The following is a 17,619-nucleotide window of genomic DNA, read 5'->3' on the forward strand; positions in this document are numbered from 1 at the left end:
GGCGGGCGCCTGTAGTCCCAGCTACTTGGGAGGCTGAGGCAGGAGAATGGTGTGAACCCGGAAGGTGGAGCTTGCAGTGAGCCGAGACTGCTCCACTGCACTCCAGCCTGGGCAAAAGAGTGAGACTCTGTTTCAAAAAAAATTTTTAAAAAGTAATTCCCACCCACATTTAAGAATGACCACTTCTCCAGTTAAAACCAACTTGGGACCTTTGCACCTGTTGTTCCTTCTGCCTAGAACAGTCTGCCTTCCTGTGACTCCAGAGCTGCATCCTTCTCAGAACTCAGCTTAAATATCCCCTCCTTGGAGAGGCCGTTCCTGACCATATTCTGGGCACCCTATAGCCCACAACCTTGTTTTTTGCTTATTTGTTTTGTTTTCCTTCAAAGCTCTTATCACTATCCACAATATTTATTTATCTTACTCCCCATTAGAAAGTAAACTCCCTAACAATGGGCACCCTGTTTTGCTCACCAATATATTAATATTCCCAGAGCCTACAATAGTACCTGGCTCATGAAAAGGATGATGAATTTTCATTGGAAAATTCATTCACCTGGAAATGTTAAATGGAATATCATGGGGAATTCCTTGGACAAAGTGCAAGAAAACATTTTTAAAAAATCTTTATTTGGTACATAGCTGACATTTAAAAGAAATGTTTTGAGAAGGTGTATTTAGCTGTGTAGAGTATTGTGAAGAATTCCTGAATCCAAATCCATTTGGAATCCCAACCTCATTGATATTTTAACACTAATTACATACCGGCCTTTTAATGCATTAAAAAGTCTGATTCCATCTGCAGGGCCACAGATTTGGATCACATCATCTCTAGTTAATTTCAATAAATCTGCCCCTGGAATAAATATAAGAAAATGGATGATAAAGGCAAAGATTCTCTTTGTTAATGACTATTAAAATGGGCTCTATTATAAGGACACCTCATTACCAGAATGCTACAATCCATAATTTTCTTCATGGCATATAAGGCCCTTCATGACCTGGCTCCTACCTCCTCTCCCGTCTCAATTCCCCTCAATTAACCTCCCCACTTAATCCTATGCTTTCATCATACTGATGATGTCTAATGAGCAAGTTGTTCTTTCTGCCTGAAATAACCTTCCACTCTCTAAGCTGGGCACAACATGCCTGTAGTCCCAGCTACTCGAGAAGCTGAGGTAGGAGGATTGCTAGAGGCCAATCGACTGTTAGGAGTTTAAGACGGTTAGGCATGGGCAACATAGCAAGACCCCATCTCTTAAAAAAAAAAATCCTGGGCCAGGAGCAGTGACTCACACCTGTAATCCCAGCACTTTGAGATGTCGAGGAGGGTGGATCATTTGAGGTCAGGAGTTCGAGACCAGCCTGGCCAACATGGTGAGACCCTGTCTCTACTAAAAATACAAAAATTAGCCGGGTGTGGTGGTGGGTGCCTGTAGTCCCAGCTACTCGGGGGCTGAGGCAGGAGAATCGCTTGAACCCAGGAGGTAGAGGTTGCAGTGAGCTAAGATTGTGCTTCTGCACTCTAGCCTGGGTGACAGTGAGACTCCGTCTCAAAAAATAAATAAGTAAAAAAATCCTGGATTCGCCTCATGTGTCACACATGCTCCCTAACACCAGATCCTCCCATGAGCATCTTACTGTCACTATCAGAATACTTATCTACAGCATCAAAACTATTTATCATTTTTTCAGAGTTTTATTTTGATTGGATTAGTTGTGTTTTGTTTCGGTGCTTTTTTTTTTTTGGATACCAGATGATTAATGGGCTATTTGATCAGGAAGTATGCCTCATCCATTTGTGTATTCCTACCACATCAAAAAGTGCTAAATAGGCCAGGTGCCGCAGCTCATACCTGTAATCCCAGCACTTTGGGAGGCCAAGAAGGGTGGATCACTTGAGGTCAGGAGTTTGAGACCAGCCTGGCCAATATGGTGAAACCCTGTCTCTACTAAAAATACATAAATTAGCTGGGTGTGATGGTAGGCACCTATAATCCCAGCTAATCAGGAGGCTAAGGCAGGAGAATCGCTTGAACCTGGGAGACGGAGGTTGCAGTGAGCCGAGATCATGCAACTGCATTCCAGCCTGGGTGACAGAGTGAGACTCCATCTCAAAGAAAAAGAAAAAAATGCTAAATAAAAGTGTATTTTGTAAATGAAATAAATTATAGTGATATCAAGGGGAAAATTTCAGACTACCTGCAAATGCCCCCTTGATAAAACTCTACAAAATATACATTTTAAAAAGTGTTGTATGAAATAAGCATTTTTAAATTAAATTGAATTTAAACTAAAAGGTGTTTGTTTTTAAGTATTTCACAGCACAGCTGCAGCTAGTGAGAAAGTCTTAAGGGTTCTATGAAATTCATTTCATCAGAAAAATGCAGTAAGATCTCTCATACACATATACACACACAACTCTCCCATGGATACCAGGAGGCCCTAGAACGCAAAGGAAAATCTCATGCTAGGGAAAACAAAAGAAAAAGAAAATTTAACCTGAGAAGTTTGTGAAAAGCCTTGTGAATGTAGAAAAACGATTTCGATGCAACCACTGCTGAGCTTCCTGAGGTGTGGTTGTTGGTAAGAGGTTCTGAAAGGGAGAGCACATTTTTTAGGTAACCAAATAGATTTGTCTGTTACCCCATTAGGTAACACATAGCCAAACACCCCACACAACCCATACTCAGGCCTAGTTTGTGAAAGTTATTTTCTCTTTCTCCAACCATGCAAGATGCTCAGAGTTCCATCCTTTTCTTCCCCACTAGACTGTAAGCTGCTCAAATGTAAGGGTCCTGCATTACTTGTTTCATATCTTTAGTCCCTAGCACAGTATCTGGTTCATAGTCAAAATTCAATAAATGTTTGTTTAATGAATGAATGAATAATACTCCCTAAACGTTGGGCATTTCTACTGAATTGGACAGTCATCAAAGTATTACCAGACATTGCGAGTAACTAACATTCAACTTTAGACTTACATCTGTGACTGGAGGGGGTGGCTCTGGCTGGTGGTTTGGTGAACCATTTCTAAAGAAACATTTAAAATGAAAGGATGAGTCCATGATACATGCTGGGGCTCATTATTTCATTCCTCAGCTTCACAATAAATCTTACGCTAGAGATTAGAAAAAAAATCTGTGCTCTCTCATAACACATTCTTATTCTTCGACTCAATACTTTAATTTTCTATTAGTTTAACCTAAAGACTTTATGGGGAGGGGGAGAAACTATGTCATTAGCAACATTTTCTTATTATTGAGGAAACTGAAGAAAATATCGACATTTCAATAAATTGGAACTGATGAGATAAATTATGGCATAAAAATATTTAACCATAAATTTACTAAGATGAAAAATTATGAAAGAATAATTATCAAGAAAAAAATTTAAAAATAAAATGAAAAATATCAGGATACAAAATTTTATCAATACATTACTACTGTAGGAAATACATAAATATGCACACATATACAAGAAAAATATTGGAAGAAAATTTATGCAATGCAATATCATCACACACATTTAGAATAAAAAACAATTTTTTTTTTTTTTGAGACGGAGTCTCGCTCTCTCGCCCAGGCTGGAGTGTAGTGGCACGATCTCGGCTCACTGCAAGCTCTGCCTCCCAGGTTCATGCCATTCTCCTGCCTCAGCCTCCCGAGTAGCTGGGACTACAGGCGCCCGCCACTACACCCGGCTAATTTTTTTGTATTTTTAGTAGAGACAGAGTTTCACGGTGTTAGCCAGGATGGTCTCGATCTCTTGACCTTGTGATCCGCCTGCCTCCGCCTCCCAGAGTGCTGGGATTACAGGCGTGAGCCACCGCGCCCGGCAAAAAAAATTATTTTTAAAGCAGCCTCAAAAATTAGTGCTGCCTAATTTATGATCCAAGGGTTATCTCCACACTCGTTTTTCTTTTTCTTTTTTTTTTTTTGAGACAGAGTTTCACTCCTTTGCCCAGGCTGGAGTGCAGTGGCATGATGTCAGCTCACTGCAACCTCTGCCCTCTGGTTTCAAGCGATTCTCCTGCCTCAGCCTCCCAAGTAGCTGGGATTACAAGGCGCCCACCGCCACACCCGGCTAATTTTTTTAATTTTTAGTAGAGACGGGGTTTCACCATGTTGGCCAGGCTGGTCTCGAACTCCTGACATCGTAATCTGCCCACCTCGGCCTCCCAAAGTGCTGGGATTGCAGGTGTGAGCCACCGCGCCCAGCCTGTTTTTCTTTATATGTTCTTTGTCTATGAATTGTCCCTCTTCCCTAATGCCTACTTTTATGGAAGAAGTTTAACTAGTATGAAGTACATGACAAAGAGAAGAGAAAAATTTTTAAACACAGCTCTTAAACCCTATATCATATTTGGAATTACCTATAAGTAGAATGTATCATCTATGTGGATGTTAGGATTTTTTTTTCTTTTAAAAAAAGATCTTTTTCCTTTTTTAGCCTTAACTGCAAAATTCAAATTTGGTATTCAAACTTAGTAATTAACTTATCTTAGGGCCCTAGTTATATGTATTCCTTCTACAACTAATACCTACTTTTATTCTTAATTGTTATGTTTTAAATATTTAAGCTACCTTAATTAAATCCTTTAAAAAGTAGGTCAGACATAGAGCCTAAATAAATCCAAAACCACAAACATTGCAACCAAACAATATGCTCACACATTTGGTAGCCTAACTATTTCAAGTTTCAATATGGTTATGTGAAATACATGTTAAATGCTCGGACTATAATACAGCTACTTTTTAAAATTGGAGTAGGCGTCTATACCAACTTTCAATTATCTCTTATGGTAAAATATAATAAGGCAAGATTAAATGTATCCCATAAATAATTCCAAAACTTCATTTTAGCCATCATCTTCAAACTTATTTCCCCAATTATCAAAGATTCATAATAATTAGGTGTTAGAAGTATTCCTAACAAGTAACAAAACAAATTTTAGTGTTTGTACAATTGTTTCCAGTTCCCAAAGACCACGGTCTGGTGCAAGTATGATCAGGAAGTGAAATAACCACAAGATGTGCAGTAATAGGGAGAGGCAAAAAGCCCAGATCATCAGTCCCTGAACCACTAAAAATTGACCATAAATGCTACTTTCTAGTGGGGGGAAAAAAGAAGAGGAGGAGGGAGAGGGGAGAACACAAAGAGAAGAAAGGGCTATATAAAACTCTTTCAATCTCTTTTGAAGCTACTCCAAATCTCAGTTAATATATAAATCCATCAGAGAACGACCAAATAGATGTACTTATTGATTTAAAAAGATCTTGTTTATGAACAGGTAATGAAAGAATATATATTTTGGACAAATACAAGCCAATTTTATTTCCCAGACTTACCCTTCCCCAAGAGAAAAACTGCTATGGGAACTGTTGAAGCCAGGTGATGGGGAGTTATTGACATATGTGATCTCGGGCCATGGAGAACACTAAAAACAAAGGATAAGTTAGATAATGAACAAGCACATTTGACCCTATGATTTGACTAAAACATTGTTACTTGAATGGCACATCTTGATTAGTAAATCTTAATTCCTCAGAGACTCCCATAAGCAATAGAGAACACTGCTTCTCTTTCTGCCATCTTGGAGCCTGTGGAGGCCTGCTGGGAATAGGACTTCTAAAAGGAAATATGTCTAGAAAACTGTGGTCCTGGGCCATTTTTGTTGGTTATAAGTGGGTTCCAGAACCAAAGGCAGCACACAGCTCTTCTTAAAATTGAAGGTGGTTTATGCCCAAGATGAAACTGAATTCTATTTGGGCAAGAGATGTGCTTATGTATACAAAGCAAAGAACACCACAATAGCTCCTGCAGCAAACCAAACAAAACCAGAGTAATTTGGGGAAAGATAACTTGGACACAGAGGCAGTGGCATGGTTCGTGCCAAATTCTAAAGCAATCTTCCTGTTAAGGACACTGGATACAGAATCCATGTGATACTGTGTCCCTCAAGGCTTAGGAGAAGTAAATTCTGACCAGTTTGGAAGTGATAAATTTTTAAGATTAAAAATTATGAACTGAAATTGTCACCAAAAGAAATCTTTTTACCTCTGTGAGTATGGTTGTCTCATAGGAAGGCTGATATTTCTCCTTTTCATGAGGTGTTCGTTTCTCCATTTTTTCCCTATCCGTTTTTTGCTTTCTGTCTGCACCTTTGGGCTGAAATGAGAAATATTTTGTTTTAAATTCAGGTACTCACCTTTTAACCCAAAATATGGCTTCCAAAAACTTAAATATTCATGTATGAAACAAAGTTGTATGTGCAGTGATATAAAGGCAAGACACATCACTTTAAGTTTGAAAATAGGAAATTTAAATGTTTATATTCGATGGAGTTGAAAAGAATCAGATCTATAGCTACTGACATGGAAAGATCTCTAAAGCACATAGTTCACTGAAAAAAATCAAGTCTCAAAACATTTCTTTTTCTTTTTTTTTTTTTTTGAGACAGAGTCTCACCCTGTCACCCAGGCTGGAATGCAGTGGCGTGATCTCGGCTCACTGCAACCTCCGCCTCCAGGGTTCAAATGATTCTCCTGACTCAGCCTCCTCAGTAGCTGGGACTACAGGCGCCCGCCACCACACCCAGCTAATTTTTTATCTTTAGTAGAGACGGGGTTTCACCATTTTGGTCAGGCTGGTCTTGAACTCCTGACCTTGTGATCCGCCCACCTCAGCCTCCCAAAGTGCTGGGATTACAGGCATGAGCCACCGTGCCTAGCCTCAAAACATTTCAAATAGTATAATCCCATTTATGTGTCAAAGAAAATATGTATATAGCTATGTATGTGTATAAAAGCATAGAAAGGAACTAGAAGAGCTGGGCGCAGTGGCTCACGCCTGTAATCCCAGCACTTTGGGAGGCCGAGGCAGGCAGATTGCCTGAGGTCAGGAGTTCGAGACCAGCCTGGCCAACATGGCGAAACCCTGTCTCTACTAAAAATACAAAAAATTAGCTGGGCATGGTGGTGTGTGCCTGTAGTCCTAGGTACTGGGGAGGCTGAGGCATGAGAACAGCTTGAACCTAGGAGACGGAGGTTGCAGTGAGCTGGGACTGCACCACCGCATTCCAGCCTGGGTGACAGAGTGAAACTCCGACTCAAAAAAAAAAAGAAGAGGGAACTAGAAGAACACATACGAAATTATGAAATTATGACAGTGGTTTCCTCTGGGAAGAGGTTGTGGAGGGGGTCAGTGTAAGAGTAGTAAAGGGAGATTTTCAGTGTTGCTCTGAATACTTCTGTATTACTCAATCTCTTACAATGAGAACATATTTATTCATGTGATAAAAATAAACAGGACCCTGGCTGGGGCACAGTGGCTCACACCTATAATCCCAGTACTTTGGGAGGCCAAGGAGGGCAGATAACTTAAGCCCGGGAGTTCAAGGCCAGCCTGGGCAACATGGCAAGACCCCCTCTCTACAAAAAATACAAAAATTAGCCCGGTGTGGTGGCACATGCCTGTAGTCCCACTTACTGGGGAAGCTGAGGCAGGAAGATTGATTGAGCCCAGGAGGTTGAACTATGATTGCGCCACTGCACTCCAGCCTGGGTGACAAAATGAGACCCAGTCTCAAAAATAAATAAATAAATAAGACCAAATAAGAAAAGATCAAGTATGAAAATAACCAAAGCTAGTCAATTTTTGTGAGCTTTACAAGAGCTTGTAACTTCAATAGGCTTTAAGAGCTTTCAATGAGAATCCATGTTCTTGCCTCTAGCCCTCTTTTCCAAGTTCCTATTATCCTATGACCATGTAAATTTCTTTACCAGGCATCTTGGTAATTATTTCAATGACTCTAGCTTAGACTTTTTTTTTTTTTTTTTTGTGAGTTTTCAAAAAAAAATAAGACAAGTTGATTTTCTGACTTGGTAACTAATGTTAAAATAGAATGATAAGGTAAAAGAATCCAAGGGCCAGCACATTGCCCAGGAATACCTTGAAAACTTTGATCTGGCAGCTGGCCGAGTGTAAGTGCTCAGTATATTCCCCGTTTTCATTCTCCTTGAAGGTATCTATTTGTACTCGGAATGGCACCCCCTTTTCTCCACCATGTTTCCTCATAGTGAACTCTGTGCTAATACAGTGCACCTGAAAAGAATACAACAGCAAGGCTTCAGTACCGCTAGCTAGTCAAACCAGTTGGCAGTATTTTTTTTAGCAACTATTAACAGCAAAACCTTTACCAGGCATTATGAATACCTACAAAAAACACTTTTCCTCTTTTTGATCTTGAAGAACTTACAATCTGATAGAGGAAATAGAAAAATGCTTTACAAATGCAAACAAAATTAAAGTACAGATCTAATGCTAACAAAAGCTACTGTGAGGAACTAAATATATTAACTGCTTCAAAGAACACAGAGCTAGCAAAAGAGAAATGATTTATGTTAGTTAAAGTTTCCTCAATTTTAAGGAAGACTGTAGAAAGAGGAGTCACTACCCAGTCTGGGAACATAGTAAATATGAAAGTTCACAGCAATAGTGGAGAAAAAGGTTTGCTTGGCTACTGCATGAAGTCTAAGATCAGTGAATTTCTTTTTTTTTTTTTTTTTTTTGAGACTAAGTTTCGCTCTTGTCACCCAGGCTGGAATGCAATGGCACAATCTCGGCTCACCGCAACCTCCACCTCCCCGGTTCAAGCAATTCTCCTGCCTCAGCCTCCCAAATAGCTGGGATTACAGGCACACACCACCACGCCCTGCTAATTTTTGCATTTTTAGTAGAGACAGGTTTTCGCCATGTTGGCCAGGCTGGTCTCGAACTCCTGACCTCAGGTGATCTGCCTGCCTCGGCCTCCCAAAGTGCTGGGATTACAGGTGTGAGCCATGGCACCCAGCCTGGTGAATCTTAATAGAAGAACCTTGTCTGATTGACTACTCCACAAGATTATAGCTGAAAGTCTTAAAATCATATATATAAAGTGTTTACTTAACATAGTGACTATCTCATGTGAAGTACTCAGTAAACTAGTGGTTATTATAATTACTACAAATAAGGATTTTCAAGGACTCTACCCAAAGAACATAATCAGATACGCAAATCAAATTTTAAGTATAAAGATGTTCAAAATAACATCACAGATAATAGTAAAAAATCAGGCCAATCAAGGCCAGGCATGGTGGCTCACACCTATAATCCCAGCACTTTGGGAGGCCAAGGTGGGCGGATCACCTGAGGTCAGGAGTTCAAGACCAGCCTGGCTAGCATGGCGAAACCCCACCTCTACCAAAAATACAAAAATTAGCCAGGAATGGTAACATGCGCCTCTAGTCCCAGCTACTGGTGAGGCTGAGGCAAAAGAATCGCTTTAACTGGGAGGCGGAGGTTGTAGCGAGCCGAGATTGCACCACTGCACTCCAGATTGGGAGACAAAGCCGAGACCCTGTCCCCCCAAAAAAAAAAAAATTATGCCAATCTAACTGCCAAATAATTGTTATGTAAATTATGGTACAACCAAGGAATGAAATATTATGCAGCCATTACCAAGCAATTTTGGGAGACACAAATAAATAAACTGGGGTATTAGAAGAGCAATTCAGAAACTCCTCAATGCTCTCAGGCACAAGTTAAAGAGCCTGGGCTTGACAGTTAGGCTAGAACCCTGTAAAGATTTCAAAGTTAACATGTTTTATCCTTTAAGAAATAAACTGGTAGTAAGAGATGCTCTTCAAAACTGGAACCCTATCTGCAACGCCTTACCTGAATAAACACAGATGTCCTCTTTGCAGGGTCCCACAGGAACTCCACTGTATTCAGTTGAGTTGGATTAGCCCTAGGATCGATTATACCCACAGACATTGGGATATCTGAGAAACAAAATGGTGATCATTGAACAATTCTGAGGGCTACTCAGTTTTAAATAAGAAAGCATTGATTCTTATATTACTCAGTGTAGCTACCAAGATTTTTGTGTACCACATCCTAAATTTCTTTGTTTTTTTTTTTTGTTGTTGTTGTTTTTTATGGAGTCTTGTTCTGTTGCCCAAGCTGGAGTGTAGTGGTAACAGGTCTGGAGTGCAGTGGCACCATCTCAGCTCACTGCAACCTCCGCCTCCTGGGTTCAAGCGATCCTCCTGCCTCTGCCTCCTGAGTAGCTGGGATTACAGGCCCGTGCCACCACGCCCAGCTAATTTTTTTTGTATCTTTAGTAGAGATGGGGTTTCACCATGTTGGCCATGCTGCTCTCAAACTCCTGACCTCAGGTTATCCACCCACCTTGGCCTCCTAAAGTGCTGGGATTACAGGCTTGAGCCACTATGCCCAGCCCACACCTTAAATTTCTTTTTTGTCAATGAAAATATTTGATTAGAGTAAAATTGACTTAAGTACTTTGCTTCTGAGCACGCTTTTTCCTCTTTAAAAAGTTTTTAAAATACAGCAATTAAAAAAATTATTTGGCCAGGCACGGTGGCTCACACCTGTAATCCCAGCACTTTGGGAGCCCAAGGCAGGCGGATCACGATGTCAGGAGTTTGAGACCAGCCTGACAGATGAAACCTCATCTCTACTAAAAATACAAAAATAGCCGGCCGTGGTGGCACACGCCTGTAATCCCAGCTACTCAGGAGGCTGAAGCAGAAGAATTGCTTGAACCTGGGAGGTGGAGGTTGCAGTGAGCCAAGATCGAGCCACGGCATTCCAGCCTGGGTGACAAAGCAAGACTTCATCTCAAAAAAAAAAAAAAAAAAAAAATATTTTTAGGCCAGGTGTCGTGGCTTACACCTGTTATCCCAGCACTTTGGGAGGCCAAGGTGGGTGGATCACCTGAAGTCAAGAGTTCAAGACCAGACTGGCCAACATGGTGAAACTCCGTCTCTACTAAAAAATACAAAAATTAGCCAGGCATGGTAGTGGGCATCTGTAATCCCAGTTACTTGAGAGGCTGAGGCAGAGAGAACTGCTTGAACCAGGAAGGCGGAGGTTGCAGTGAGCCAATATTGCACCATTGCACTCTAGCCTGGGTGACAGAGCAAGACTGTCTCAAAAAACAAAAAAATCATTTTTAAATTGACAAATAATAATTGTACATATTCATGGGCTATATAGTGATGTTTCAATACATACAATGCATAGTGATCAGATCAGGGTAATCAGCATATTCATTGTCTCAAACATCTGTCATTACTTTGTGTTGGGAATGTTCAGTATCGTCCTTCTAGCTTAAAATATGGCAATTTAAAGGCAGTTTCCTTTTAATTTGCTAAAATCCTATTTAAGGTGGATTAAGTCTACACTATCATGAAAACTGTAATTTATAATCTACTTCAACTACAGTTTTAAAATTAGTTTCATTGCCAAAAGCATATTAAGAGGACTGCTATTGAAGGGGTGCAGCAGAGTGTCTATATGAAGGTAGAAAGCATTATATCATGAATGGAAGTGGGAAAATTTTAACATAAAGATTCACACAGGCCAAGCGTGGTGGCTCACGCCTGCAATCCCAGTACTTTGGGAGGCCAAGGCAGGTGGATCATTTGAGGTCAGGAGTTCGAGACCAGCCTGGCCAACATGGTGAAAACTTGTCTCTACTAAAAATATAAAAATTAGCTGGGCGTGGTGGCGGATGCCTATAATCCCAGCTACTCAGGAGTCTGAGGCACGAGAATGGCTTGAACCCGGGAGACAGAGGTTGCAGTGAGCCGAGATCATGCCATTGCACTCCAGCCTGGACGAAAGAGCGAGACTCTGTCTCAAAAAAAAAAAAAAAAGATGGTTGATGCTGACTTACCAAGTCATCAAATAATCCTATAACAGAGTGACAAATCTTTACTTAAAAGGGAAGCAAGAATTAACGGGTTTGAGTAGAACCTTTCTTTCCATTCCACACAGCAGATATTCAAATAGCATTCCCTGAATTCTCCTATAAATGATCAAACTGGGGAGTTAAGGCCAGGTAATATGTATTATCAGAACTGTGGTATAACTATACTACTGTTTTGGTATCAATGATTCAAACAATAAAGCATCAAGTGGGTCCCACTCCACAATATTTTTTGTGTTAGATTCATCTTAAGGTCAATTTATCATACAGATATCAGGATCACTGCATGAGAACCAATGTTTTCTCAGGTAAAATTAGTAGCAGTTAAATTTTTTTTAACAACTATGTTTACCAAAAGGAAATTTTAACCAATTAGAAATCAGAGATGCAGATACCAGGAAAAGTGACTGCATGTGTATTTGTGAAGATCTTTCCTTTATACCCTATGACTTAGGAAAAACAAATTCTACTCTGTGTAGCAACGTGGGAAGACACAACTTAACTGCAAACCAAGCGACATAGCTTCTAATACCAGAACTCCCACTTTAGTGCCTGGTTCTCAGCCACTAGTAAAATGAAGGAACTTTCAGCATGCTGGGGAAAAAAGTCTGCTCCTCTTCACAAACACAAAACAAAATATCAGATCCTGAGCAGCCAAAACAATGGTGAAAAAGAACAAAGTTGGAGGTCTCATGCTTCACAACTTCCAAACTGACTATAAAGCTACACTTAGCAAAATAGTGAGGTATAGGCATAAAGACAGACATTTAAACAAATGGAATAGAGAGCCTACAAATAAGTATTCAAATATACGGTCAAATGAGTTTTGACAAGGGTGCAAGACCATTCAGTGGGGGAAAGAACACTCTTTTCAACAAACGGTGTGGAGAAAACTGGGTATCCACATGCAAAAGAATGAAGTTGGGCCCTTACCTTGTACCATATACAAACATGAACTCAAAATGGACCTATGACCTGAATATAAGACCTAAAACTATAAAACTCTTAGGAGAAAACATATGGGAAAAGCTTCTTGGCACTGAATTTGGCAATGATTTCTTGGATGTGGCACCAAAAGCATAGGCAATTAAAAAAAATTAGATAAATTGGACCACCTCAATGTAAAACTTTAGTGCATCAAAGGATAGTATCAACATAGTAAAAAAGCAACCCACAGAATAACAGAAAATATTTGCATGTGTTGATATATCTGCTATGGGGTTAATATCCAGAATATTTAAAAAATTCCTTCAACTCAATAACAAAAAAACAAAACAATCCAATTCGATAATGGGTAAAAGACTTGAATAGACATTTCTCCACAGAAAATATATAAATGACAGGCCAGGAGCCCTGGCTCACACCTGTAATCCCAGCGCTTTGGGAGGCCAAAGCGGGTGGATCACCTGAGGTCAGGAGTTCAAGACCAGCCTGGCCAACGTGGCGAAACACCGTCTCTACTAAAACACAAAAATCAGCTGGGTGTGGTGGCGGGCATCTGTAATCCCAGCTACTCGGGAGGCTGAGGCAGGAAAATCGCTTGAACCCGGGAGGTGGAAGTTGTAGTAAGCCAAGATCGTGCCACTGCACTCCAGCCTGGGCGACAGAGGGAGACTCCATCTCAAAACTAACTAAATAAATAAATAAAAATAAATAAAGAAAGAAAATATATAAATGGCCAATAAGCACATACAAAGATGCTTGACATCACTAATCACCAGGGAAATGCAAATCAAAACCACAATGAGACACTACTTCACAACCATCAGGATGGATATTATCAAAAAATAGAAAGCAACAGGCCAGGTGCGGTGGCTCACGCTTGTAATCCCAGCACTTTGGGAGGCTGAGGCGGGCAGATCAAGAGGTCAAGAGATTGAGACTACCCTGGCCAACATGGTGAAACCCCGTCTCTACCAAAAATACAAAAATTAGCTGGGTGTGGTGGTGCATGCCTGTAATCCCAGCTACTCGGAGGCTGAGGCAGGAGAATCACTTGAACCTGGGGGGCAGAGGTTGTGGTGAGTTGATATCACGCCATTGTACTCCAGCCTGGGCAACAAGAGCGAAACTCCGTCTCAGGAAAAAAAAAAAAAAAAAGGAAAGCAACAAGTGTTGGCAAGGATTGGAGAAATTGGAACCTTTTTTTTTTTTTTCTTTGAGACAGAGTCTCGCTCTGTCACCCAGGCTGGAGTGCAGTGGCGTGGTCTTGGCTCACTGCAAGCTCCGCCTCCTGGGTTCACACCATTCTCCTGCCTCAGCCTCCCGGGTAGCTGGGACTACAGGCGCCCGCCCCCACGCCTGGCTAATTTTTTTGTATTTTTAGTGGAGACGGGGTTTTACCGTGTTAGCCAGGATGGTCTCGATTTCCTGACCTCATGTTCTGCCCGCCTTGGCCTCCCAAAGTTTTGGGATTACAGGCGTGAGCCATCGCGCCCAGCCGAAGTTGGAACCTTTGAGTACTGCTGGTAGAAATGTAAAATGTGTAGTCACTGTGGAAAACAATATAGTGGTTTCTAAAAAAAATTTTAAATTTAAGATAGAGTTACCATATGACCCAGCAATTCCATTTCTGGATATGTATCCAAAAGAATTAAAAGCAGAGACTCAAACACATATTTGTACATCCATGTTCACAGCAGCGTTATTCACAATAGCCAAGAAATTGAATCAAATTAAGTGCTTATCATGGGATGAATGGATAAACAAAGTGTGCTATATACACACAATGGAATATTATTCAGCCTTACATGGGAAGGAAATGCTAATGTATGCTACACCATGAACCTTGAAAACATTATGCTAAGTGAAAAATGCCAGTCACAAAATGATGAATACTGTATGATTTCATTTATGCAGTACTTAGTAGTCCAATTCATAGAGACAGAAAGGAGAATAGTGGTTACCAGGGGCTGTGAAGAAGAGAGAATGGGGAGTTGTTGTTTAACAGGTACAGACTTCCAGTTTTGCAGATGAGAAAAGTTCTGGAGACGGATAATAGTGATGGTTACACAATAATGTGAATGTACTTAATGTTACTGAACTATTCACTTAAAAATGGTTAAAATGATAACTTTTATGTAATGTATATCTTACCACAACTTAAAAAACAACAAAATCACCCTGTAGTTGCTATGGAACTAAAGTGTTTACACTTCCAACTTCAATTTTTATATCATTTTAACTTGTATTACTTAAAATTTTTTATGCTTAGTAAATAATTTCAAGGTTTATACTAATTGAGCCTCTCAAGCATATGAATCAAGGTAAATGTCAAATAAAGAAAACCAACTCTGGGTCCATAGCTGAAGGCATTTCCTAGGCAATAGATTCTCTTAACTCACCTATGTCAAGAATTCTGTCTCCGGGTCGGTTCCACCTCCAGCCCTCTAGCTGCTGATGCTCAGTGTACTGAAGCCTTCTGTCATGGAACACCACACGGAATATACTCTAAAAGGATACAACAAGATCAGATGATAACAAGACCTCTTGACAATCAGTGCTGACAAAGAAAAACTAGCAGGACTCACTGCCAGTTGGTTTCTAAACACAATCTAAAATTATTTTTCTTAAGATCTGTTTCACTCTAAAACCCATACCATACTAAGTGCTATTTCAGGATAAAATTTTATAATTTCTCAGATATAATCTTTTATTTTTTTTTGAAACAGATTTCGCTCTTGTTGCCCAGGCCGGAGTGCAATGGTGTGATCTCGGCTCACCGCAACCTCCGCCTCCCGGGTTCAAGGAATTCTCCTGCCTCAGTCTCCTGAGTAGCTGGGATTACAGGCATGTGCTACCATGCCTGACTAATTTTGTATTTTTTGTACAGACAGGGTTTCTCCATGTTGGTCAGGCTGGTCTCAAACTCCCAACCTCAGGCGATCCGCCCGCCTCAGCCTCTCAAAGTGCTGGGACTATAGGCGTGAGCCATCGCGCCCAGCCAATTTCTCAGATAGAATCTTTATAGTTAACTGGTACTACATTTAAAACTTGGCTTAAACTTCAGTCCGATGGTAACTAGGAATAAAGTACTCCTGTCTGAAGCATTTCTGCATGCCTCTTCTGTTATACCACGAGCCTATCTGGCTTCGCTCTTCAGATGTAGATGAAAAACTCACCAAGTCCCCCGCTTGCTAACCCACCATACAACCTGTAAACACTGAGGGTAGGTAAAGCCTGTTTCTATCAACTTTCCTTTTGTTACCCTTACTTTGTAGAAGTGCCTATTAATTCCTCCCACCACCTTTTGACAAAACTCCTCTGTTTCAATTGTGCTGTGAATTATCAAAATCCTAACTGTTAATCTAGACTAAGAGAACTGCTCTTCATCAAAGTAGCTTCTGTTTTCCTCGCTATAAGACTAAGTATCAAAAAAGACACTGAGCCTTCTCTAAAGATCTCAAGGAGGTTACTTTACTCCACCCAAAAGAACTTCACTGAGCCAGGGGTGATCACCCTGGACAGGGAGTGGTAAGCGTTCTATTTCTATAGCTCTGAAAAATTCATGTGAATACTGGGGCTTACTCTGACCCCAAAGAAATAACACATCAGCTTACTACTCTGCCAACAAATTACTGCAGGCAAGAGATACCAGTAAGCCACTGGAAGCAAAAGAACATTAACAACAACAAAAAAATTTAAAATCCCAAAAGGATTAGTAAACAATATTGTACAGAAGAATGATTTATTCGTTTTACCTTCACCAATTTGCCATTAATTTCTGGAAGTTCTCCAAGTTTCCTATTGTCTAGCATTCGAATTTCATAAGACTGTCCTAGAAGAAAAAGTAATTACATATTATATTCACCATAAATTAACTTTGCTAGATTCGGAAAGAATAAAATTCAGTTGGTTGAATATACAACAGTATAATAATATTATTAATATTAGTAACAACAACCAGGAGCCTTTACTAGATGCTCAGCACTGTGCTAAGTATTGTCACACATTATCTCATTTAACCGATATACCTTTCTAAGGTATTATCAATCCCATTTTACAGACAAAGAAATTGAAACTTAAAAGAGTTTTAGCCACTTGTCCAAGGCCACACAATTGGTAAATAATAGAGCCAGGTAGAGTAATACTTCTCAGACAGTAACCAATGGGAGTGTCCAGGGAACATGATTAGGAAGAGGAAGCTGGACACTAAAAATGGACAGCTAAACAAAAGAAGCTACTAACAGATATCAAGTATGGCATTAGAACTCAAATCTCTGAAGTAGGACTTCTAGTTTGATAGGCCACACTAGAAAGATCTAAGTTTTTACATATAAGTGTACCTAATAAAACATCATAAATGGCCGGGCACGGTGGCTCACGCCTGTAATCCCAGCACTTTGGGAGGCTGAGGCAGGTGGATCATGAGGTCAGGAGATCGAGATCATCCTGGCTAACATGGTGAAACCCTGTCTCTACTAAAAATACAAAAAAATTAGCCGGGTGTGGTGGTGGGTCGCCTGTGGTCCCAGCTACTCGGGAGGCTGAGGCAGGAGAATGGTGTGAACCCGGGAGGCGGAGCTTGCAGTGAGCCAAGATGGCACCACTACACTCCAGCCTGGGCGACGCTGTCTCAAAAAAAAAAATCATAAATACAGTAGGCCAGCAATAGTACTAATGAATGAGGAAGCATCTAACCTTGATTGAGATACGTTAGGGTTTCATCATGGAGTTTCACTGCTGGAGAGGTAGCAGCACAAAGCACATATTGAAAAGGCAGGATTTTATTCTCATTATCAGGAGGCAAACTCGACTCTTCTTGCTTAAAAATGGGCAATGCGAGGACATCACTAAAATAAAACAAATGACTCACATTAATACCTGGCAATGGTGCAGAG

The 17,619-nt window shown here is 40.5% G+C and overlaps 1 protein-coding gene across 14 annotated transcripts in view; it reads right to left on the reverse strand.

The window, feature by feature from the left end:
* The window catches only part of TFCP2 (transcription factor CP2), a 79,846-nt gene that overhangs the window by 7,439 nt on the left and 54,788 nt on the right, over window positions 1–17,619 (reverse strand). For 9 of the 14 annotated variants that reach the window (XM_063711778.1, XM_063711777.1, XM_063711776.1 and 6 more), the window contains 10 exons: window positions 17,420–17,571; window positions 16,480–16,556; window positions 15,124–15,229; window positions 9,718–9,824; window positions 7,954–8,106; window positions 6,061–6,171; window positions 5,352–5,440; window positions 2,985–3,033; window positions 2,503–2,596; window positions 766–856 (listed from right to left, as the gene is read on the reverse strand). In XM_063711778.1, coding sequence (XP_063567848.1) covers window positions 766–856; window positions 2,503–2,596; window positions 2,985–3,033; window positions 5,352–5,440; window positions 6,061–6,171; window positions 7,954–8,106; window positions 9,718–9,824; window positions 15,124–15,229; window positions 16,480–16,556; window positions 17,420–17,571 — 1,029 coding nt within the window. The remainder of the gene's footprint in view (window positions 1–765; window positions 857–2,502; window positions 2,597–2,984; window positions 3,034–5,351; window positions 5,441–6,060; window positions 6,172–7,953; window positions 8,107–9,717; window positions 9,825–15,123; window positions 15,230–16,479; window positions 16,557–17,419; window positions 17,572–17,619) is intronic. The other 5 variants (XM_063711781.1, XM_063711782.1, XM_054527225.1 and 2 more) reach the window with 1 other exon arrangement.

Source organism: Pongo abelii, chromosome 10 (genome assembly GCF_028885655.2).
Source record: "Pongo abelii isolate AG06213 chromosome 10, NHGRI_mPonAbe1-v2.0_pri, whole genome shotgun sequence".
NCBI lineage: Eukaryota > Metazoa > Chordata > Mammalia > Primates > Hominidae > Pongo > Pongo abelii.